General features: G+C 37.6%; 1 protein-coding gene across 1 annotated transcript; it reads right to left on the reverse strand.

The window, feature by feature from the left end:
• LOC130963919 (uncharacterized) lies at window positions 1-25,910 on the reverse strand. The gene is made up of 35 exons (XM_057889849.1): window positions 25,485-25,910; window positions 24,969-25,062; window positions 24,660-24,754; window positions 23,999-24,516; window positions 23,691-23,901; window positions 23,289-23,600; window positions 22,697-22,847; window positions 22,383-22,520; window positions 21,881-21,962; window positions 21,358-21,632; window positions 21,144-21,257; window positions 19,057-19,316; window positions 17,877-18,113; window positions 17,633-17,788; window positions 17,230-17,367; window positions 16,890-17,129; window positions 16,574-16,701; window positions 16,177-16,300; window positions 15,404-15,565; window positions 15,168-15,315; window positions 14,957-15,057; window positions 14,604-14,765; window positions 14,396-14,443; window positions 13,911-14,018; window positions 13,013-13,087; window positions 12,604-12,654; window positions 11,841-11,984; window positions 11,618-11,748; window positions 10,985-11,072; window positions 10,474-10,533; window positions 10,133-10,373; window positions 8,868-9,019; window positions 8,672-8,742; window positions 7,973-8,129; window positions 1-360 (listed from the first exon to the last, which is right to left on the reverse strand). The coding sequence occupies exons 1-35, from the start codon at window positions 25,668-25,670 to the stop codon at window positions 196-198; spliced, it is 5,523 nt and encodes a 1,840-aa protein (XP_057745832.1). The 5' UTR covers window positions 25,671-25,910; the 3' UTR covers window positions 1-195.
• Window positions 25,911-26,198: the final 288 nt, after the last annotated feature.

Below are 26,198 nucleotides of genomic sequence, written 5' to 3' on the forward strand. Positions count from 1 at the left end.
TTTCACAATATCTGTCATATTCACCTTTTTTATATATTCATAGGTCAATGTAAGCCACAAAATTATCATAAGCATGACATTGTCAAACGAATTCAATGGGACCAATCCTATAACGCTTATCTAATAACACAACAATTATATTACATGTTACATTATAAAATATAATTCTTATAAAATTATGCTCACAAAGCATGGCTATTGAGACCTCTGTTGTCGAGTATACTCCCAGAGTGCAATAGCGCCACTGACATGAACATTGAGAGATCTAATAACTCCAAATTGGGGAATTTCAACGCAAGCATCCAATATATGAATTATATCCACAGGTATACCTTCTTTCTCTCTGCCAAGAACCAGGACCTAAGTATACAACCACATAGCAAAGCAGCAAGGTATGAAAATTGTGGCACCAAATAGGAAACTAAAAGAACAATGATGTGTATATGTTAAGTGTGGGATATCACACTGACTCGCATCTCAAATACGAATATATTAGATTGGATGTGGACACCACTTAAGAGAATGGATCCACACCTTATTCAATGGAAAACAAAAAAAAAAAAAGAAAAAGATAAAAAGAAAACATATTAAGAACACTTTTCAAACATCCTTTTTACAAAAACTCATAATACAGCAACATACATTTCTATGAAAACCAGATATGAAATTATGGTAAATAATTAATAATTATAGACTCTTATCAGTAAATTATAAAAAAAAATACTTTTAAGGAATGCGAGATATTTTTATATAATGTGAAAAATATGTGATGTTTGTCATAATTTATATTTATTTTTGATAAAAATATTACTATGTTAAAGTGAATCCCAATAAAATGATACATTATAAAAGTAGTTTTAATATATTTTTATTTACAAGAAACTTTTATTGAATGATAAACGTTTTTTTCCTCAACATTTTTATTTGGTTTCCATTTTATTTCAAACATTTGGTTTTAATTTGCTCTTATCATTTTAATATTTCGTCTCAAGTGGTTTAGACACGTGGGAAGAAGATCAACAAAACATCCGGTTAGGAGGATAGATGAAATGGAAGATGAACAGGTAGCAAATGGTAGAGAAAGACCTAAAAAGACCATACATAAAGTGGTCAAAAGAGATCTACGTGTCAACAGTCTCACTGTAGACATGATACATAATAGGGTGCAATGGGTCGTTTGATCACCCCACCTACTGGAATCTACTGGAATAAGGCTGCTGTTGTTGTTTACTCCTAACATTTTAATGTTTCAAATATACCGCCGGTAGACATTGACCCTCATCACATGGCAATCATCTGTTAACATGTCATTGATACGTTAGCCTAAGATTACCATTTGCCAGGTTGTCATGTTAGTGTAATCATTAACAACTCTAAACTCTAAAGGATATATTTTAAACTTTTCGAAAACTCAAGCGACAAAAAACATACTTTATCCTAAAAAAGGATAAATTATCATTTCTATCCACGAACCCCCCCCCCCCCTTTTTTTTTCTATCTTTAGTCATTAGATGAATAAATGGGTTCAACCATTTTGATTGGCATATGATGATGAACTAGAATCAGAGTTTCCTCATAATTATTGATTTATTCGCTACCTCCTACGTAATGTTAAGTTGTCTGGTAAACAAATCTTTATGTTGATATGATGTTGTTAGGGACTTGGGTATTATGGGTGCTCAAAGTCCCACATCGAGTAGTATGGGATGCTTGATGTTGTATATAAGGAGAGTGGTTCTTCCTCCTTAACAGCTAGCTTTTAAGGTGTGGTTTCCCACTTTCTTTAGATACTTAACAATGGTATCAGAGCATGGTTGTCGGCGCCATGGAAAGGGCTACCTATAGGCTGGATTAAGGTGAATACCGAATACTGATAGGCCGTAGCAAAGTGGCTACCGTTGGGTCAGTGTCGATAGAGTGAAGCCGCCGTGGACGTCGGCTCTCAGGGCCGGTGTATTGTTAGGGACTTGGGTATTATGGGTGCTCAAAGTCCCACATCGAGTAGTATGGGATGCTTGATTCAATCAGTTATTGCCTCCTAAAATCATGCAGTCCCTAATTCTCCTCTAACTGATTCAATCAGTTATTGCTTCCTAAAATAAATCAATTATTTAAATCAGTTATTCCTCCCTTTTCTTTATTATTTCGTCTAGAATAATGATAAGGTAAAGGGATCATTATCTTCCCTTTTTTAGATGCCTGCACTGCTGACTCAGCATTTTTCTCAGGGTATGTAACAATACCCTCCCCGTGAAGCATCACCTTGTCCTCAAGGTGAAAGGAGGGAAAACTGGCCTGGATCTCTCTTGTTGCCTCCCAAGAATTTTCAAATTCAGGGAGGTCCTTCCACTTGATCAAAACCTCCAGGTTCCCATCAGCCTTCTTTCTAACAGCCAGTACATCTTCAGGTTCTGCTTGCAGTACATACTCCTCAGTCAAGACTGCTGGTAGGGGCTGAACCTGAGTGCTGGGATTTACACATTTCTTCAACAAGAAGACATGAAAAACTGGATGCACTCTTGCATTGGGGGGAAGCTTCAGCTTATAAGCAACTTGTCCAATTTTCTCTAGAATTTCATAGGGACCATAGAATCTAGCACTCAGCTTCTGGTTTACTCTCCGGGCCAGTGTCTTCATCCGGTAGGGTTGCAGCTTGAGATATACATGTTCCCCTGTTCAAAAACCACTTCTCGCCTCTTACGATCTGCATATGTTTTCATCCTGTTCTGCGCCCTTTCTAGTTGGAACCGCAACTCGTCCAGCATCTGATTGCGTTCCCCCATTAGAACTCTAACTTCCTCAACCGCAGCCTCTTCCCCTCCTCTCAACAACGCGGGAGGTTCTCTCCCGTAGAGTGCCTTAAATGGAGTCATTTTGATGGAGCCATGATAATTGGTATTATACCAATATTCAGCCCAACTCAACCAGCGAGGCCACTTGGTTGGTTTGGAACCTGTGAAGCATCGAAGATAGGTCTCCACGCACTTGTTCACCGCTTCACTTTGACCATCAGTTTGCAGGTGATGGGCCGAACTCATTTTTAGCGCTGTGCATGCTGCCTTAAAAATTTCAGACCAGAAAGCACTCATGAAGAGTTTATCTCGGTCAGAAACAATGGAACTTGGGAAACCATGAAGCCTCACAACCTCCTTCACGAACAGCTCAGCCACTTCTTTGGCTGTGTATGGGTGAGAAAGGGAGAAAAAATGTGCATATTTGGTCAATCTATCCACCACCACAAAGATGGTGTCTTTCCCGGCAGCTTTCGGAAGCCCCCCAATGAAATCCATGGAAATATCCGACTAGACATTGGTCGGAATTGGAAGTGGTTGCAGCAGGCCGGCCAGTGATAAAGTGGAGTGTTTGTTCCTCTGGCACACCTCACATTGCTTCACATATTCCATGATAGTTCCCTTCATTCCTTCTCAAAACAAAACTCCTGATATCCTCTTGTAGGTTCTAAAAAACCCGGAATGCCCTCCTATCTTTGAATCATGGAATTCTCGGAGGAATTTAGGAATCCACTTGGAATGCTTCGAAATGACTAACCGGCCATGGTACAGCAGCCTCCCATTGCGCCATTCATACCCAGCTGCTGTTTCTTTCCCCTGAATCAAGTCTTGGATAATCCCTTGTAGCTTGGGATCTTGCTGGACTTCTTCCTCTATGCCTTCCCAATCTGCTGTGGACACTACTGAAAGTGCTGCAAACTGAAATTTCCTGCAGAGTGCATCAGCAACTCAGTTATCACTTCCTGCCTTGTATTTGATCTCAAAGTCGTACCCGAGCAGCTTAGTTATCCATTTTTGCTGTTCTTCTCCACCAATCCTCTGATCAAGCAAAAATTCGAGGCTTTTTTTATCCGTGTAAACCGTGAATCGTCGTCCTAAGAGGTAATGTCTCCACCTTTGGATGGCCAGCACGATGGCCATCAGCTCCCTCTCATACACGGATTTGGCTTGAGCCCTCTCTGAGAGTTTCTGGCTCATAAATGCTATGGGTCTGCCCTCTTGTAACAGCACCACCCCAATTCCTTTTCCAGAAGCATCGGTCTCTAAAGCAAATGGCTTGGAAAAAGATGGAAGGGCTAATACCGGCACGGTCACCATGGCCTTCTTCAATTGTTCGAAGGCTGCCTGCACGTCACTTTCTCATCGAAAACAGTCTTTCTTCAACAGTTGCGTGAGAGGCCAGGCGATGGCCCCATAGTTCTTCACAAACCGGCGGTAGTATCCGGTCAACCCCAAAAAACTCCGCAACCCTTTTAAATCCTTCGAAATAGGCCAATCTACCATGTCTTGTATTTTCTGAGGGTCTGCAGCCACCCCTTCATTGGAAATCACATGCCCCAAGTAATCAATCTTCTCTTGGGCGAATTTGCACTTCTTGTTGAGGAAGAGTTTATGGCTCCGGAGGACCGTGAATATTTGTCGCAAGTGATCCCAATGATCCTCTAAACTGCTACTATAAACAAGAATATCGTCAAAAAACACCAGAATAAATTTCCTCAGGAAAGGCCTCAATACCTGGTTCATGAGTGCCTGGAAAGTGGAAGGGGCGTTGGTAAGCCCAAAGGGCATCACCATGAACTCATAATGGCCCTCATGAGTTCGGAATGCTGTCTTGGGAATGTCCTCTTCCCGCATACGAATCTGGTGGTATCCCGATTTAAGGTCAAGCTTCGAAAACACCCTTGCTTCTCCCACCTCATCCAACAGCTCTTCGATGATCGGAATGGGAAACTTGTCGGCCACCGTGATCCGGTTCAAGGCCCTGTAGTCTACGCAAAACCGCCAACCACCATCCTTCTTCTTGACTAAAATGACTGGACTCGAGAACGGGCTGGTGCTGGGCCGAATTATTCCCGAACTCAACATCTCCTCTACTATTTTCTCAATCTCGGTCTTCTGGTAATGGGGATAACGGTATGGCCTAATGCGAGGAATTGCTGATCCCTCCTTCAAGATTATGGCATGATCTTGTTCTCTCTTGGGAGGTAGTCCCTCCGGTGTGCTAAATAAGTCCCCAAAAAATTGCAGAAATTGCTCAACATCTCCAGAAAAGGGTTCTGCAGGTTGGGTTTCAGTGGCTGCCAGGACAGGGGTGATGACAAAACCTTCTTCTTGATTCTTTAGCGCTTGCAAGGTAGTCTTCCAAGAGGCCTTACTTCTGCTTAGTGAAGGATCTCCCTGCAAATGGAATTCATTATCTCCTTGGTTCCAGCTCAAAGTTAATTCATTATAATCCCCCACAAATTTTTCCAAGCTGGCCAGCCATCCTGCTCCAACAACAACCTCTGAACAGCCCAGTTTCATAACAAAAAAACTCTAAATAATTGGAATTCCTTGAATAGTCACCTGCAGTTTCTCACAGCCCTCATGTCCCCTTTCTATGGCACCATTCCCTACCTCTACTCGAAATTCCCGTACTCTTTTCACTGGCAGGGACAGCCGCCTAACCACCTCGGTGGCTATGAAGTTTGCCGACGCTCCAGGGTCTATGAGCACCATCACTTCCTGACCCATAATCGCCCCTCTCACCTTGAAGGTTTTGTGTGTTGTCAATCCCCGAAAACTGTAGGAAGACAATTGCAGTTCAACTCCTTTGGGTTCCTCCGCTGGCAATTCTGACCTCTCATCCTCCTGCTCGGCTTCGTGGTCTTCTTCTTCTTCTTCAATCAACAAAATCTTGTAGTGTTTCATAGGACAGACATGGGTCGGTCCCCACTTCTCTCCACAACGGAAACATAAGCCTTTCCGCTGTCGCTCGGCCCACTCCTCATCGGAGAGTCGCCGCGTTCCACTGCCTCTGGTCCCACAGGATGACGCCGCGCCGCCTCCCCAACTGAGCTCAAGTTAGTGCTAGCGCGTGTGATCGAAGGGGCTCGGTTGGTGTTGGGTCCCGATTCCACTCTCACTCCGCTTCTGGATTCATGTAAGTTGGGTCGAGTCCAGTTAGGATTTTTTTGAAATCCCATGCTGATAGATCCAGGTCCCCCCGACCCGCCTCCTTTGGATCCTCCTTCTCCTTTTCTGCCCGTTGGGTTCACTCCGGAATCCTGCCAGGCACGGTTTCTCCACTCAATCGCCATGGCTCTATCCATCAATGCCGGCAGATTATCAAAGCTTGCCACATCCAGTTCTGCCTGAATCTCCCTTCTAAGGCCGTTCACAAAAATACACATGAGAGTCTCCGCCCCGAGGTTTCGTTGTGTCCTGGCCGCTGCTTCAAAATCTCTTCGGTACTGTGCGACATCTCTGACTTGGCGCACCTGTAACAGCGGAGCCATTGGGTTAAGAGCTGCTTCGGGTTGGAACCTCTTTAGGTCTTGCTTGAACCTCATCCAGGTATGAAAAGGAGTGTGCTCTTCCCACCATTCGAACCAGGTGAGGGCCTCCCCTTCCAAAACCAGTGTTGCGAAATCCAGCCTCTGCGCTGTAACTACTCCAATTACCCTGAAGTAGCGTTCCATTCTCACCAACCAGCCATTCGGATCCTCCCCCGAGAATACCGGTAAGTCAAGCTTTCGAATTGGTTCGAATCTCCTCTGCCCTTCGTCTCCTGCACCGTTCCCTTCTACCCTCTCGTCATCTTGCTCGTTCCTTCCACCATCATTTCCTCCTCCGGTGTCGTTTGCACCAGCGCCTCCACCTTGGTGTTGTTGAGGTAGCCACTCCCTTATTTGTCTCAACATATTTGCTGAGAATGCCTCCAAGAATCGTTGTTGAGCTTCCTGTAACTCCTCAATCCGTTTCTCTACCGCATCCAACCTTGACTCCATGGCAGCTCGCGTGGACACCATGCACAGAACACCCAGAACCGGTGCTCTGATACCAGTTGTTAAAACTGGTATTTATTGAATGAAAATGCAGAAATTACAATAGAATAGAAAAATGATAGCAGAGGAATTTCGAGAGTCCTCTTCTCTCCTAGCCTAGGCCTTTCCAAGTCTTTTCCTGCCCCAATACCTATTCGGTTCCTCCTTTTATTGCCTCACCCTCTCTCTAATCGAAATCTTCATAATCATGCAATTTCCCTGATTCTCCTCTGATTGATTCAATCAGTTATTGCCTCCTAAAATCATGCAGTCCCTGATTCTCCTCTAACTGATTCAATCAGTTATTGCTTCCTAAAATAAATCAATTATTTAAATCAGTTATTCCTCCCTTTCCTTTATTATTTCGTCTAGAATAATGATAAGGTAAAGGGATCATTATCTTCCCTTTTTTAGATGCCTGCACTGCTGACTCAGCATTTTCCTCAGGGTGTGTAACAGATGTCAAAGAGAAGGAGTGAGTTTTAGGATTTCTGAAAGTTAATGAACAAGAACTCCAAAAAGAAAAAAACCAAATCCCTACATTATATAAAAGAATTTTCATTTTAAGAATGGATCGTACAATTCTAATAAACCTTTGTTAACATGAACTGGTTAAACCATCCTTTAAAGAAAAAGAGAAAGGGTTTATCTGGCTTAGGGTCTTCTCATCTGCTATGGTAGCATCTAACCTTATTGACCAGCAATCTAGAGCCTAAATACAGTCAATCGTCTTAGTTGACTCACTTTGACATGAACATGTTAGAACTGGTGGTGGTGGTGGTGGTGGTGGTGGATTGGAGATTGGGGTTGGAGTAGGATTAGAATTAGGATTAGGTTAGAGACTAATTTGGAGATTTTTTGATAGTTTTTTAGTGTTTGGATATTTTGTCAAGAGAAATCCATCTTTTATGTGTACAAGGTTAGTTTTGTTTTTCTCGAAGATAGATTTGTCAGTGTCCTAAACATTTATGAGTAGAAATGATAGTTTATCACCCTAAGAAATATAAGAAAATAGTTGGGAATAAGGAACCACAATAGAAATCAAAAGTAAATCAGGTTTAGGAGGACACTTGAGTTTGCAGTGGTTCCTGTTGAAATCCCCTCGATCATACAGCAAATTTAAAGCGGAGGGACAGAACTAAATGGACAACTTACAGTATTTTTTGGAAAGGAATACTTGTCCAAGGGTATGCTATTTGCAGTTTGTTCCAAACCCAAGATGGAAAATCCCTCCCTCTTCTTTTTCTGCAAGTAAGCCTTGATGCTATCAACTGGGACTTCTATGATTGGAACCCATTTTTCAGCTGTCACACTGTAAAAAAGCAACTTTTGGGAATGAATCGACAAAATCATATTGCAAAATAAATTAAATATATTATATGATACTATATATTTAAGGATAATGCTGTAATTTTCCCCCACTTTGCATTATCCATGAAAGACAGTAAATTCAACTTAATGATGATTCAATGCAAGTGAATAGTTACAGGCATATTAAAGTGCAAGAAGTTTGCGTGAGATAAAATTAATTGTGGTTGTTGTTCCCTCAGAAAATTTTACATTGTTTCACTATATGCACAAAAGATGCTTATAAGAAATGTAATATCTTCAACTATTCTTACCCCTCCTTCTGCTTTGTTACACAGGTGCATATAAGCAGTCTAATACATCATCAAAAATCATGCTCTCTAAAGATTTGATCATTTTGAATTATTGGTTGTCTTAACAGTAATCCTATTTTTGAGCTCCAATAACCCAAGTAGCAAATCAAGTTTGTATGTGAAGTATGTGACACGCATAAAACAGAAGTAAAAACAAAACAAAATAAAACAAAACATTATACTATCATGAAACCTGATCAACTGGAACTGCTTGTCGCTTATGATGTTTGCATCAGCAACAGCCAGCCCTGATGCTCTAAATACCTGCTTAAAACAAAAGCTTGTTTAAAGAACAAACCATTTTTTCCGAAATGCACAAAAGGAAAGAATGAGAAAATGAAATTGTAGGATAGATACTATGGAGAACGGGAGAAAAATTAGTTACTTACCTCGCATGTCCGCGCCAGACCAGCAAGATTGGGTATGCGGTCAAGCAAGGATGCTACAAAGATAAAATGTTGTCGACTTTCAGTTAGTCGATTGAGAGAAGATCTTCTTGACTGCAGTAAATTGTCCAGAAGGAGATCATCCCTTTCCAATTCTGTTACATTGATATTCAAATTAAATTACGTTAGATCTAAAACATGAACTCGGCGCATTATCTGGTCAGTGTTTAGAAATTGAGGCCATGGCAGTGTCATGGCAAAATGGAGTGGCACACATTGGGCCCACCACCATTTGGGTGAGGCTGCGTTGCAGAAATAGTGGTGGTCACCAGTGACAGCCATCGTGGTCCGCAATGTGAATGGCGGGGCTGGGTGTAATTTTCTTTTTTTTTATTGCATTTGAAGGTTGTTTCAGTCAACTAGAAACTCCTAAATCCTAATAGCTATTAGCTAATGTTAGTGAGGTCACATTACCCTAGTTACAGCCTCTTTTTCCCTCACCAACCCAACAATCTCTTTCCTCTCTGTTGAGCTCCCTCCCTCCCTCCCTCCCTCCCAGCATGCACAAAACCGTCACTAATTGCAGGCTCTAAAATGTCTCTAAGATAATTTAGTGAGCAAGGTGAAGAATAAGTGTGAACAGGTCTTTGCATGGTCAAATTTGACCAGAGGGATTTATTACCCTCGTAAAAGTAAATTTGACTCATTCATTACCTTATTTATGATTTATTTCCGTTTTTTTCATCTGGGCCCGCCTCACTAAATCATGATGAGTCGTGATTCTCGGGTTTTGCGAAACAAGTCGCAAAGTAGCCGAAAATCCAGTTTACCAGAAACCGGGTCCTTACTAATCATTTTATAGTTTGAAAACATGATGAGACAATGTTTTGGTGTTTCTTTTGGGGTTTTGGTATTTGAATATGCCATAGTTGACATTTGGACTCTAAGTCTTATACTTTTTGGTGTTTTATGACTTAATGTCCTGCATTTTATTTTATTTTACTTTTGCACATAGATATATTTTCAGTCCATCCACCATTTCTGCCATTTCCCATAATGCCATACACCATATGGCGGATTTCTCGGCCTCCACCATGAGCCACCATCTGCAATCAAAAGCTATGTATCTAGTACTCAGCGCGTCTACAACTATGCAGTCTAGAGTTGATCATTGAAACCCCCATTTGTCTTTATAGAAGTTAAATTCCAATTTTAAGGTATGGTGAATCATTGCATTGACAATGATTCAAACTCAACCAAAGACATACCAGTCATTTTTCTGTAGGTTTCGTTGTTGCCATAAAGGAAACCTGCTTCTATCTGCCCCTCGTCATGTTTGGTAACAGTAACCTTTTTCTGGAAATCTGAAGCAATATATTTAAGTTGGTTTCCTTTGATGGCATCAGAGAGATGTTCCAACTGATTCTTATCCCCATTGAATTTTAGAGTCTCATTCCTGATGGTCACCACATCCTTTGCCATTGAACACCGTAAATCTTCTCTAGCATCCTGCAAAAGTTGTTGGAAGAGAGATAAAAGGGTGGGATTCATAAATGAAACAGAAATTTTGACTCTCCTTTTAGATTAAGAACTTTGGCAAATTACTTACATTTAAAAAATTGAGTACTTGCTCCATGAGAGAGGTTGGAACACACTCAAAATCACCTTCCTTTAAATAACAAACAAAAAATCAACACAACTATCATCTATAAAAGCAGAAGTACAAGCCTATAAGTGAGAGATGTTGAATTAGAGTTTCAGGCATGCAGGTATCAACATGTACTGACGATATACACCTAATAGAATAAACAATACATCCACAAAGTGATGAAGCCTAAATCAAGTACAAGTGATGCCATCTCAATGTAGCTAAGGAATCGCATGTTATAAAATACATAAGCAATATGACTATATAAGGATATAAAGATTGTGTCCATATCTAAAGAAACAAAAGATAAGTACATGGTAATGCCATAATGGATTGTAGCCATTGGATCAACGTGTAGTATGTGTCCATCAGATCAAAAATTGAAAAAACAGAAATATTTGGTTCGGAATTTAAATTTGAATTCCTGAAAGGATAGCATCATTATGATTTTTTACACAAATAATAACCTCACCTCAACTCGATTGACGAAAATCCCAGCAGGGGTGGCAGAGCTATTTGGGTTATAAGCATCAAGATATCCTGCCATTGATGTTCGTAAGCTGAAAGATAAATATTAAAAATTCATGAGTGCATCCTTTTCACTAGAAAGTAGTACAACAGCTACCGACAGCTAAATTTCATCCAAAACAATCAGAAATAGATTACAAAATATTGAAATCATATCACATAGATAGAGACGCCAGGAGCAAAAGAAAAAATAAAAGAACATCAAAATACCAATGAGTACTACTCAGTGATTTTCTGAAAGAAAGCAGCACAAACATGCCAAATGAAGTCTTTTTTCCTCATATGCAGTCATTTATTTATCATACATAGTAAAATTTCTTATATTATTTTCTTTAAAAATAAAGCACCTAAATCAATTGAAGTGTTTCCTAAAACTCCTTCCATTTGGTGGCATATTAAAATTTAGATAAGTCAACTTCTCATGCCCACTGCAGGATATATACGTAAAGATCATGGAAAGCAATAACACTGTTTCAGAATGTTTGATACGTGCATACATGACATATCCACTATGGCAGATAAAGATTCATGATGACAAATCATGGGATAACAAGAGATACAAAAATAAGAGTCATACCGGGCACAATCAGAATTCTTTGCTAGGTATGTTTTCAAATCAACCAAACACCTCTTCTCTAAAGGTAACATCTCAGAAGATCCAGAATCCAACAGTGGAAAAAGTTTATGAAGAATTTGGTATGCCAGTAACTGCAAAACAATCATATTACAATTCATTTGTTTGAATTTGAGCACAGGGGTACATTGTCCCACGCGCATAAGAGAGAAATTGAAATGCTAACCTGAGTAAAACCACGTAAACTGTGGTGGTGAGAAGTTAATAGTGGAACTAGCGGAGGAAACAATGTATCCAAATGTCTAGATTGAACATCTTTAGATGAATTGAGAATAACATTAGCTGCTATGAATACATATGAAGAAAGTGCCTGTATTTAAACCCAAAAGACAAGAATACAGTATAAGTGATTTGTACAATCCTAACTAATTATATATATACGATAGTAGATTAACTGTCTGTCATAAAAAGATATTGAACTATATACAGACATGCAAGTATAGATAGCAAGATGTTTCATGACTAACTGATAAAGAATATGTGATTGTTAATCAATGATAATTATATCTTTCAGAAATAATAACATGATGTTGTTGTTGGAGTATCCAGCTGGAATGGAATGCTTGTACTTGCAAGAATATCTCTACATCATTACTTATCACAGCAATGGGATAGTATTTAATGCTTAGCTTTTGACTTTTCATGTTTTGCCCTCTCTTATCCATCTAAACCCTATAAATCTTCAACAAGCTACAGTATTGCAATCATTTTTTGTCTTTGCTTAACATAATCACAATTATGCCACTGAAATTCAAAAGAAACACATAAAAGAAGTCATGGAATGCATTCTACAATTGAGTTATTACTGTCGGTTTAAGCAAACTAAATTTATATGTGTAGTGTACTGACTGCAAATTAAGGACAATTAAAACCTGCTACCAAAAGATTCATGTCATCTAAGAAAATATCCAATAGAAAACTACATTTACCTGTGGTCTCATATCATAATCTCGCAATATCAGGACCAATTTTTCTTGAACCTACAAGTTGAACATTAGGAAAAGCGTAATTGAGAAGAATATGAAACATGAACAAGAAAGCAACTAAATCAATCTAACACCAAACTTTAGGACAAAAGGAGGAAATTCAGGATGTATATGGTGTAAAGACAAGATACATTAAAAAAAGGCCACCCGGTGCCCAAGCATCCCGGGTTAATGTAGGGTCGGAGGAAGGGCCGCACCCAAAGATAAGATACATTAAAAAAAATAATTGAAAGTGTGAAATAACATCTCGTTTCATTTTATAAGAAACCCGCTTGATGAACTGTACTTAAGTGAAGTCTAAACATAGAGACAATGGGCGAAGCAAAACAAGGGAAAAGAAAAGTCTTCTTACAAGAAATGGAAACTTCAAGTAAATGTTGATTGCAAATGTCTCTAGGTACTGACGAACTGCTGGTAGGTTATTTCTCTGCGATTAAAAAATTAACATAGTTATTTCGGTCTAGTGTTGAATTAATACAGGTTGATAATAGTATAACCGACCAGGGTTTGTGCCATATTATAAAAGATAGTTAGATTTATAGCAATTGACAACTCTAACAATCAACCATCACCAAAGCCTTCTCCCACCAGGTTACTTTAGCCAGATGGATCAAACATTGGCATATATTAGGCTCCTATTAGTCTTCTCACATGGCTAAACTGTTTAAAACGACTTTTTGTCATCTTTTCCTCAATAGATATACTCATGTTTCTCCAACACAATTTATCTTTTCTAGTTTTCTTTTATCTTCACTCTTAAATCGCATTATTCTCATCTCTGAAAAATTAACTTATACTCTCTTTGGCAGTTTAGTGCCCAACATTCAGTGACATAATTGTTGGTCTTATGCCATTGCGATAAGTTGATTTTGGAGCTTGAAAGGCACTTTTGTAGTCACAGATAACAATTGAAACATTTTAGGCTCTACAATTGCTGTAGTACATATCTTTTGTTGGTAAGTCATTTTCCTTTGATATGAATAGTTAAATACACAAAAGCAAATATAGTAATAAAAAGAATTCAAATGCAGAGATAGATATGGTGACTGTCTTTAAAATCAAATGCAAGGAAATCATAACTAGAAGTTCATCGAGAAAAGCATGCTATGAATAAATTGAGGGTGCACTTGCTTAGTTGCTTATATGGAGACCACTAACATATGCTTCCATGGAAAAAAAGGTCAACAGCATATTAAATACTAATATCAGAAATAAATACTATTGAGAGATATGATGTAAAATTTACTTACATGGAGTGATATGTACAAGTAATCTACAACTTTCCCCACTATATCTTCATCAACAAATGGGGACAAGACACATATTATTTGCCAAACACGTATTTTGCGTCTATGGATCTGAACATAAATGTAAAGAATTGAAGACAAAATAAGTAAGGGAAGACTGATATTAGCAAAAAATTGCAATAGCATCACAAACTACAGTCATCATGCCATAATCAAAATATTTAAAGCGGGGATAACACACCAACCAAGAGCTGGAACTCTGGAAGAAATTGTATCCTTGTAGGATTAATGTCAATATGCCAACAACTCTCTAAAGATTACACTAATTTAAGGAAGAGTTACAGTTCCTCTACTGTCTAAAGGTTTCACCAACATGATTAAAGACACCAATACTTCTTCAAGGTCATCTCAAATTATAGAAGACAGGACACTCTAGTCAATTGCATTTAATCAAACTAAAGAAGTGAATGGAACAAAGGGATACTTACAGCACTATATTTTTTGTATAACTCCTTAGCGAGATCTTTATCATTCACCTACATCAATAGATAGTGAACTTAAGCGTTCCAGGATAAGCATAAAGCATCTGAACATTATCAAAAGTAAAAACACCTTGAAAAGGAAGAGAGACAGAACCAAACTTGACATAACAAACAACAGTCAACCCTTTAGTATCAATTAACAGTAAGTAACTACCGCAGAGTCAAGAAGCTCTAGAAGAAATGATTTGCCAGATTCTAGAGCCGCAATGCAGTCTGCATCTTCACTTGGTGATCCTACCATCCTAGCCTGGTCTGCCAACTTGTAAAACAAAACAGCAACCGATACACGTGCATACAACTCTGTATTAATAAATGCCTGGTAAGAGAAGTGGCGAATTACTACAAAGTTACGAGCTTCAAGAAATTCAAAGAAATAATACACTTATAATAAATTGCAAATCAGTATGTTCTTCTATTATCATAGAAATATCATCATGTTAAGGACATTTTTTTGTGGGGGGGGAGGACAAACTATAAGCCAACTTGTTCAACTGTTGAGTTACTAACTTCAGTCAGCTCTTGGTCAGGGCTCCTCGCCAATAGAGACACTTCCAGTCTTGCATCATTGTTGTCAGCTAGTTCAGCTTCAAAATCTTCATCAAATGCAACTGACAGAGGTGATTTCAAATTCAGAATGATATATTGAAATTGAAATTGTAAAGCAAAAGATAGATAGTCAGGTAAATCAATTATACAGCAAAATAATTAAGTTTTGTACCTGAACCATAGAGAGACAGAAGCTTTAACTCCTTTAGGTAAAACTTTATAATCCTAGGATTTAAGAGCCACAACCCTGTTAAGTGCAGTGCAGCCAGACGAATTGTACGAGGACTCTTTGTTCCTTCCTCAAGAAGATTTTGAATAAACTGTTTGCCAAGCATTAAAACTAATAGTCACTAGTTTCATGAAATAACATAGCAGAAGATCAGAAAGCTTGTTGAAGAGAATACAAACCCATTTCAGCGGTCCGGGTGCATTGCCTATTTGGTGCATTATTTCATCATTAAAAAACACAGGATGCAAAACAGATGACAAAAGAGCAGCAATGGAAGAAATTCTTCTCTTGTTGCAGCTTATATGCAGTATCCAAGAGGAACGGACCAAATTCCATATCGACTGATAAAAGATAGAAAGTCATTAGATCAGTGAACACTGCTGGTGAGATGCAGAGAAAATAAGCTCGCAAAAAAAAATACGTGGCACTCCAATAAGCCATTATGAAGCAGAAATTGTGTGCTTTCATGCTGGTTAAAAAACAAAACAAAACCAAGTTCAAAGTAATGCAATGAAACACATGTCACATTTATCAGCCACATTTGGCATGGTGATTGTTAATTAACTTATATTTCAATGCAAGCTGATGTTCTTATCATTCAATAGCAATGTTCAATATTTTACTAAGACGGCATCAGATTAGTGGCTACACACATTGGCCATCTAAGATAAAAACAGGAGATATGCCATCAATATAATATAAACAACATGAGTGTCATGCTCATGCATCCTTCATGCCTTCAGTGACATGCTCATGCATCATTCATGCCTTCAATTTCAAGCCAAAAGACTTTTGCATGAGGAGTCTATGCGAGATATGCATCTGCTTAGGCATTAAGAAAAGTCAGTTCTTGATATCCTTGACATCCTCACACAAGAAAATTAACCATGCATATGTAGTAAATTAATTCAATCAAAAGTACCATGGAAATTGAACATATGAAAAAACATACCTCTGTGTCAATTATATTAGAAATAGAAACAACAGCATTTGACCTCACATTGCTGACTAGCTCTATTAACATTCGGAGTGATCTCAGCATGGGTAAAACAGAACTTTCCCCAGCATTTTCAAGGCTGCAAAACACACCATTAAGTAAGCTTAAGAATTGTAAAGAAGATACAAGGCACAATAAGATAACAGAAAAGAAAGCTAAAAGATGTCCATTTTTGTAATGTGTAACAGTAATTTGTAACTAAAAAATTGGAAATATAAAAAATACTGTTGAAAAGAATTGTGGGTCTTCACCAAGTTTAATTGTCAATAAGATAACCCTAACTGCAACCATAGAAATCCTACAAAAATCTTACACACACACACAGGTGCATAGAAATCATTCTGATGCTTACCTTTCAACAAGATCACGAAAAATGCATTCAAGAGTCCCTTCTGAAAAGGAAGCATTGTTTTCCTCCAAATGAAACCCATTCCGGAAAGCTTGAGAAGGGATTGACAACAAAGATTCTAGGCACACCCACTGAATAAGTAACAGATCAGTTAACATTTACTAGTTTATCACTTCAGATCCAATCCTACAATTAGTGCGAACTTAATTGTGATATGATAGGACAAGGGTAACAAGAAAAAAAGGAAAATAAGCTTGTAAAGTTCAGATTCAATTATTGCAATGAAGATAAATGCCTAATGTGAAAGCGTCGCTAGAACCTTTATATCCAACAAAACTGCTCTTCGTGTTCTAGCCAAAACTCCTGTTCTAAGTAGATCATTGATATTTTGAAAGAATGCTCCACACATAGAATCTAACCAGGGCCTTCCTTCTGTGTCTGAAAGAATGTTCTCATTTTCCTTAATTAGATACATAGATCCAGGAAAGCATGGGGATGCTAGAACTTTGAGCCCAAAAACAAGTGCTTCATATGCTGCAAGATGAATTTCAGCTTGTGTCTGCATTAAAATGCATAGCAACCAAAGGACATCATCACACACTTCAATCATGAAAAAGGAGCAATGCTTTAACAACAGAATTCATGTAAATGGCAAGCACCTCTGAGCAGGAACAGGGAGATCTGGTACTCCTCCAGAAGAATTGCCATATAAATATAAAAGCAGAGTTTAGTGGAGCATCACTTCTTATTTGTTTGCACCACAACAAGATTAATGATAATGCCTTCACAGATATAACCTGCTTGATTAAACACAACAATCAGATAAAGTTGCAAAAATAAGATATCCCTTAATCAAAGCAAATTGAACAGATTTCATATATAAAGTATAATTTTTACCTAAAAGTTAAGCAAATCAAAACAAGCTATATATATGTATTTCATTAGGTTATATCTAAAATTTTATGAGCTAGGATACCACCTCCACAAAATAATTTTCTTGTAATAACTTCTTTGGAATAAAGCAATCAGCTAGTGATAACAGAAATCTTAAAGAGTACCTACCGCCTGCAATACAGCAGTGGTGGTAGAAATTGACAATCTTCGTTGACTAGGGCCTCCAAGTTTTCCTTTCACTGCACCTGGCAGGGTAGAGTCCTCTGTTACAACGCCAGACCAGAAAATGGAGCTGGCCTGGTTTGCAACCTGAACGAGATCATCCTGAAAGCCAATACATATAAGGACTGTATAAGTCATAGCAATAAACTAATTAGCATATCATAGAAGGAAGAGGTTTATGAGAAGTTACCAACAAATAAAGAAATTTATCAACAAGTTTCTTAGAGACGCCTTCTATTAGACTAAGACCATCAACTATTCCAGAAAAGGCATTTGCTACATCAGTTCTGGCTTTATTACCATATTCAACAGCTCTTTCCTTTGCTTTATGAAGCTCCAGAACTAAACTCAATGCAAGAATCAAGAATTTTACATATTTGGTATCCTGTCCTTGATTCAAAATATCAGCACCACTGCTTTCAAGAAACTGCAAAATACGTGCAATGGATCCACTATTAAAGTCATACCAGAGAATTGATGCAGGGATACCAGTCAGTGCAGCAATATAAATTGCAAGTAAGAGTTTAAAATAACTATTATGGGCTTAACAAAACTAATATATAACTCAAACTAAAATATGCTGCATCCAGTATTAAGAGTTCTTTTTAATTTGTCTTATTTATTTATTTACTTTTTGTGAAAGAAGAATACATTAAATGGACAGAAGAATAGTACAAGAATGGAGGAAAAAAGCTCCTTCTTACACGAACAAAAACATACAAAAGAAAGAGGAAAGCTATCAATAAGCATATGTTTTCACCGTTCACTAAATACAGGCCAAACTTCTAGTCCTATCCCATAAAACTAGTTTCTCTGAAAATCTATTGTTGAAAGTGCATGAGTTGTGCTCCAACCAAATACTTCAAGCAGTAACACACATTGCTCATTGCTACAAAGGCTTTGCCTCTCTCCTACTCCCAAAACCAGCAAACATGGTTAAGAAAAACTAATTGAAGCTTGCATAGCAGACCCAATAAAGGGATCAATGAGTAATCCTAGCTCAAATTGAGGGTGCAAAATAGAGTATTCCCAAGTTTAGTTGGAATGTAGCAGAGCACTCTATCTCTGATGTAACTGATACTAACTGCCTAAGAGTAGTTTGACTATTGTACCCCATCTAAAAATACAATCAGAATAACAGAACATCATTTTGACTCTACAATATTTTCTCTTTCTAATACACAACACTCACCAAAGATACAAAATAAAGTATTCCCTGATAATGCAAAAACAGATCTGATACTGATTCTAAATTTTCCCAAACTTAAATCAAGATAAGATGATGACTCTATTTTCATTTTTACTTTTTCTTTTTCGCTAGAACAAGGAAGCAATTATAGAAACTACAACAGAAGAAGGAGAAAACAAACCGTTAAAATAGGTTCAAATGGATGTTCCTTCTTGATTGCAAGGAGAAGTACCCTTGCCCATCTATTTGCTTCAAACTCCCAAGCATTCAAGTCCTCATCATCATAATTAAGGGAGGCACTGGAAAGATGATTACTGACAAAGCTCAGTGGGAAGTCACAAAGACTTTCCCAGAGCTTTATCTCATTACTACAGCAATTGCCACAACAAGCCTTTTCACCGCAACCTGAAAGCCATCTTTTTATAGTCGCCCTTAGCTGACCTGGGGAGAAAGAAGAGAATAATCAAAATGTACCAGCTGAAATCATGTATCATCAGATTTTATGCTCCAACTTTATTGGGGAATTGCTAGAGATACAAGTATTGGAAGTTTATGTTGATGAGAAGTCAAATATAATAAATAATCCATAACCAATGAAGTGCACTACCAACATGTCCACATGTCTAACAAGAGTGGTATACCAACACGAAGTGGGCATTCACATACTAGTCAAACACATTCATAGGTGTCCAACTAAAAGGTTTTTTCTTCTTTTTTTCAAATTTAGACAAACAGGATACAACTCAGACATGAAAAAAGCAATATGGATACATTAGACACATGACTTTAACATTTTTTTTTTATCTATTTAACCAACTTAGATATTGGAAGTGCAGCCCAGCACCCAACTTGAGACCAACATCATCTGTTTGGGTTTGTTCCAAAACTTATTCTAAAATTATACACTACATTGGGTGCCATTGTTTCTGATTTTAAGAAAAGTGAGTCTATAATTGTGTGAAAAGGCTACTTTGTTTAGCTTTTGAAAAAAGTTGAGAACTATTTTTTTTAATTCTGATTATTTTATAAAATACAAATATGGCAACTGATTATTTGTAAGAGAAACGCTGAAACAATTGCACTCTAAAGGATCAATGTATTAAAAACTGATTTTTTTTTCATATATTAAAGTTTAATATATCAAAAACTGATTTTTCCAATGGACTAATATTAAGAACTAAAAAGTTCATCAAATAAAAAAAAACTAAAACTGTTATGAAATATAATTTTATGACAAGTTTTTTAATATAAAGGATATATTGTAGAAGCATTCCTTCATTTACCTTTACTTGTCTATTTTAAACTCGTGAACAAAGACTTGAAGATTCTAAGCCCTTCCTTCACTTTCCTTATTAAAACTTTGAAAATCTGTAGATAAAGGTGTATCTTTTCCTATTGGAGAATCCTGATATATTCATGGAATAAGGGCAACCCAATGCACAAGCATCCCACAGGGTCCGGGAAGGGCCGCACCCAGTGGTTGTTTCCACGGCTTTGAACCCGTGACCATGAGGTCATATGAAGACAACTCAACCATGACTATACTAATTACATAATTACAGATGCAAAACCCACAAATATATAATTACAACTGCACATCCCACATAATTTGATTACATAATTACAGATTCAAATCCCGCAGAATTTATAGATTTGAATGATCAAATATTCTGCTGGAATATCTGCTAATATACAGGCAGATATTCTACCATAATTTTCCAATTAATTCTATTGGCATTCCTTTCCTTCCTTTCTAATACATTCCCCTTTGTTTCCATCACAACTCATAAAAATACCCGTAACAAACAGTCAACCAAAATATATATGAAATCATTATGCACACCAGAAAGCTGAAGGATGAGATCATCACAAAATATTCATCTAATCAGGCCCAAGAAACAAGGACACAGCTCGTATGTGACGGGTGATTAGTAAAATTGTGATTGGAAAATCATAAAACATCTTTTATGCATATACAACCAGTTCATCATTGAATTTATGCTTGATCTTGTTTGTGATATGCTGCCCACTACACATCAGAGCAGGGAAATCTTGTTTCATAAGAAAAGAATTTCAATTATATTTATCTAATCCAGTTTCTTTGGATGAGTAGACTTGAACAGGATGAATTGGTTCATCGAGCTTTCATGCATGTGCAAAGAGAAAATATTGTTTGGCAATATCTTTCCTATTTCCAAAAATAGTGTAGAGATGCAAGTTCAGTACAATTAGACCATAAGAAAGAACTAGAACTTAGATTCCACGTACCACCATAATCTGTAAATTCCCTTGGAAAAGCTGAAAGGAAAAGCAGAAGAATCTCAAGAGGAATATCAAATGTACACACCACCAAAACAGCTGCCTCCAAAATTTTGCTACAAACTGTAACCATAATCAAGCTTTGAGTTGACTAATACTGCAATCTACAAACAATCAAATCAATTTTACAAAAGATCTAGACCAAGCAGATTGAATTAAGAACCTTTAAGACGGTAACTGGGATTGAAATGTTGTTTGCTGCTCTCAACAACATATCTAAAAATATCCAGTAATTCTTTTTTATCAGTTTGATTTGCTACTCCAGAAACAAAATCCATCGGAACAATGTGTTTAGATGATTTTGTACTGGCCTCAACAGTTGTTCCAATGCCTGCAGCAGCTAATGCAATGCATTCAGCAAGCGCCATAAGTCCAGCTCGTCCGAAGGAATGGTGTTTAGCTGTGGATGCTAAATTGCACAAAAATGCAATGCGTTTCCTGTAGCCAACTTTAAGACAATAAGAAATGCAAAGCCAAAGCATTTTATCACATGTTCACAAATTCATGATGACTGTGCAATTTATCCAGGACATGTTTCTTTTTGGTAATAAGAAGGCATTTATTCAAGAGCTTTTGCTAAAAATAAGGCATTTATTCAAGACATCCTTTATACTCCCCAACCAATATAACCCAATTTCACGGGGAAAAGTACTGTTCTACTTACCAATATTGGTATCTATGCATACCTTGGAATCAGGAAAGTAACATAATGGTGTATAAACCGGGCAGCACCTTCAATTACCCTTGACATGAAAACTCCCTTTATGCCTGAAATGCAATTCAATCAGAAGCAGTTATAAGCAATCCTTTTCTGTTTACCCCCATTTTTTGGAAGTATTCAATCTAATCATTTTAACAGAAAACCAGATTCAAGAAATTAATTACCAATATCAAATTATTGCCACAGGAGATCGAAAGCTTAACACAAAACACAAATCTGAATAAAACAAAATTCATTTGAAAAGCTTAGTTATCAGAGCCGGACCGAATTGGACGGTTCGACTGAGAAAACTGGTAAATCAGTTGTCCAGTTCGATTTGACCTACGGACCGAACTTACAATCAATCCGATCAAGAAAGGTCAAACCCATTGAACCATTAACCTAGTGTCACAGTAGCTTGAACTAGTCGATTACCAGTTTCGGTTTTGAGAACTATGATCCTAAGGTTAAAAGTGTGAAGCACTAACCAAATTCTTTGTGGTGTATTGGGTCATTCAATCCTTGCATAAATGGACCAAGAACAAAATCTTCAGGCACTGAGTTTATGTAGTTTCCATAATCCTCCCAATTTATGTCCAGAAAAGACTGCATGATCAGGCACCTTACTGCATTATTTGGTAAACACCAAAGAATGAAAAATGATGAGTGGAGGTGAAAGGAATAATTTGGTACAAGACACAAAACTCGGACAATGGTATTGATGCCATGTCTTATGAAGTTTTACTAACAAAAATATTCATTGGGTTGTACTTGTTCATGATGAATTGAAAGGTAAAAAAACCTTGTGGATTGCCATGATGAAGGCCTCGTTCCCATAGAATGGGCAACCAATTGAAAGTCTCACCACAGATTTCAAGTTGATCTCGATGAACGTCACCAATACAACTACTAGCATTGTGATATGACCCAGAGAATTGAAGCAACAAAGAGACCTGTATAACAATTATTTTAGCACGTTAGATGCACTATGCAGAATTTCTTAATAAGCAAAATATAGCTAGTCCTTGAGAAGCCCAAAAAAAAAAAAAAGACCCAAGTCCTGACTAATTGCTCATCTATTCAGCAAAACAAGCATTAAGCAGCTGGAAACCTATAAGCACACAAAGCATACATGTCGAAACAGACCCCAAAAACAAGAATAAACGTTCTAGGAAACATCAGATCCAGAAACATCCAAATATTGCCCGCGAAAAGCAACATTTCAACATGTCATATTCCAAAAAGGACTCTATCTTTCTGCAACTTAGAAGGATTCCCAACTACTCCAACCATGTTTAATTGGAACATGAAAAAGTATTTCCGACCTAGATAGGGACATAACCCTAGAGGCCTAGATATGGGAAAGAAGATAATGCAAACCTAGTACAACAAACCTGATTATTCCAAGCAGCTTCAACTAAGTGAGTCCCATATTCTTCAAGCATCTCATATAGAAGGACAAATGCATCCCAGAATTGTTTGCTGTCGAAGATTAAGTCATCTGAAGTCAAAAGTTTCCCAACACCAAGTGACTTGGCTTCCTTGTAAGCCCAACGTTCTCTCTTTGTCACAGCATGAGGTGCAGAATGCTCTACGTTGGTATTATTTTTTGAAATTTTAGAGATGGAATTGGCTCCCCTTTGCACATTCAGAGCCATCTTCAATATATGTAAACTCTGCTTTCGCACTAAATTTTCCTTGTCAACCTGACCAGGTTCAGTTTGATTCATAACAAAGAAAAGAACTAACAAACTAAACAATCTTTAACGGAAAATTACTAAATAAAGCTGAAATACCAGCCCCATCTTTATTTCATCCCAGAACTGCTTTTCTGCTCTTATGTCAAACTCTTCAATTCTAAAGATTGAATCAGCATCTTCACATTTTTCTACAGGCAATAAAAAGGAAAAACACAAAGAGAGTACATTATATGCATCTCTTCTCTCTAACTTTCCACCTGAAAACAGTGTAATGCAGCAGTTCCAAAGTTTGATGAAGAAATGCTCCCTGAAAACCAATGTTAAACAGGATGCACTTAGAAAACAAAATAGCATGTATACACCATACAAAACAAACAGACATTAACGAGTTTAACTTATTCTACCTAGAAAAGTCATGTCTCTGCCCACGAATTGAGATTTCAAATTTGTGATTCGTAGGAAATGCTTTGTGAACAATGGGAAGAAAGAAACCAACAGCACAAGACCTGTGATCCAGACTATGCAAAAGCATCCGCTCAGTCATATTACACAAGTCCCAAATCAAAGTTTCAACAAATTTAATGGCAATACACCGTTCCTTTCCTGCTGATTTAAAGAATGTATGTGTTTGCGCACATTGAAGGGCGCCTTCCATAACTAGATACAAAACATTGCATGCTGTTTTCAATGTAAAAGTACTTGAAGAAGACAGCAATAATTCCTTGTCCTTTAGTGGATCTATTATGACATCATATGAACCCTGGAAAGATGGTTTGCTACTCCATTCATAGAAATCTAAATCACCGCTATGAAGCATGCCCATGGAAAGACCAACTGATTTCAAAAAATTTGGCACCAATGCTTCTTCGAAAACACCCCAGGCACCCGTTTCCACCACAACATCCATGAACCATTCTGTGATCTGACATAAACATCAAGCATATCCAACAAGTGGAGAGGAAAAAATACAGAAATTAGGTAATGAGAAGCTCCCGAAGTCCAATAATTACCTAAAACTATATGAGACAATATCCTGGTTATTGGATAATAATATTGCAACTATACCTGACTAAGCAAGTCATGCTGAGATGTTTGTAGCACCACAACTAAAGGAAGGAAACATCTATACATAAAAGATTTCATCGCACCATAATCAGCCCCTGGAAATAAAAGAATTAGAGAGCACTGTTCCTAAAAAAAGATGAAACTTGACAGTTTTAAATGCTCCATTTCAGCATAGTATTTCAGTTTCCTAGAAATGTACTTCCACATGAAGAACATAAAAAAACCGTGTATGTAGTTTACAAATAGCATGTCTGGGAAAGTTCAAAACAAAAAGAATTAAACAAATCCGTAGATGGGATGACAACTCACCCATTTTCTTCAGTAGATGACAAAGAGCACTTGACAATGACAAAAGATGGAGATGTTTATCAGAATCCAAATTTTCATCCTCCAACATAATACCCTGTTATATTCAAGAATAACGAAAAAATCATGAAGACGAAAAAAGTAAGAAATAAATAGGGTGTTACATACAATAATATTGATAGTATAAAATATTTTGTTGAGTTGGTTAGAAGTTAGTTACAAGTTAACTTATCATCACTAGTCTATATAGCGCACATTCATCCCCCCCCCCCCCCACCCCCTTCCCCTCCCCTTCCTTCCTTCATTTTACTTAATCGTCTTAGTTCTGGCCATTTTCCTCAACACAATAAGCAATAAAATGGTCCCTATTATTCACATCTACGACATTTTCTTTCAATTTTAAAAAAAGTTTACTTCGTTTTATTTTGGTTCCCTTCATATTACAATAAAACATGAAACAAATATGCAGATTCTTCGGTTAAGAACAAATTGACAGGGATGGAATTACAATACTAGAACCTTCAGAAGATGAGGAAAATCCTCCAGGAAAGAAGCGAAGAGTGACAGCGGTGGCAAGCCAGTGGTGGCGAGAATACAATCGAGCGTAGCGGGAACCGCGGAGGGAGGCACTTGGTGGAAGCTTCTAGAAAGCGAAGCAACAACGAGAGCAGCCATGGGAGCAGCTTCTGCTTCTGGTTTGGACATTGGTTGCACCGATCAGTGATTCAGTGATCAACTTGCACTCGCTCTCCCTCTTCTTCCTTCTGCGGATTCAAATTTCAGAGAATGTTGCTTGCGTGCGACTTTCGCAGATGTTCTGGAATGGTTTGGTTGCAGAGGTGGAAGATGAGAAGTAATAAGACTAAAACCTAATTTTGGGGTCGATAAACCCTGAAGATGTAGATGACGAAGTATGGGTCTACCGCCGCAACGTCTATCGGCAAATTTTCGCGCCCTTTTGTACTTATATAAGTGAAATTATTCCGTCCACATTGTTTGTTCTCTCATTTTTAGTTGGAGTATTTTTCCAATTTGATCCCTAAAGAATTTTGAATAAGATATTTTAGTCCTCAATAAAATTAATTATTCGATTAGTTTTTGACAATAAATTTTATTAGTTGTTTAAATCTTTTGTTCCGTCAATTCTAATAAAAGATAAAATGGTCCATAATAATTTTAATAGAAGACAAAATGATCTCTGACCCTTCTATTTAGAAACGTTATTCTCCCTGA

This window comes from Arachis stenosperma, chromosome 1, assembly GCF_014773155.1.
Source record: "Arachis stenosperma cultivar V10309 chromosome 1, arast.V10309.gnm1.PFL2, whole genome shotgun sequence".
Lineage (NCBI taxonomy): Eukaryota > Viridiplantae > Streptophyta > Magnoliopsida > Fabales > Fabaceae > Arachis > Arachis stenosperma.

Coding starts and splice junctions, on each gene's coding strand:
- LOC130963919 (XM_057889849.1), bottom strand. CDS start 25,670: ATGTCCAAACCAGAAGCAGAAGCTGCTCCCATGGCTGCTCTCGTTGTT. Junction 16,301..16,573: donor TTTCGTGATCTTGTTGAAAG/GTAAGCATCAGA, acceptor TGTGTTTTGCAG/CCTTGAAAATGCTGGGGAAA. Junction 13,088..13,910: donor ACTTGTACATATCACTCCAT/GTAAGTAAATTT, acceptor TTTTAATCGCAG/AGAAATAACCTACCAGCAGT.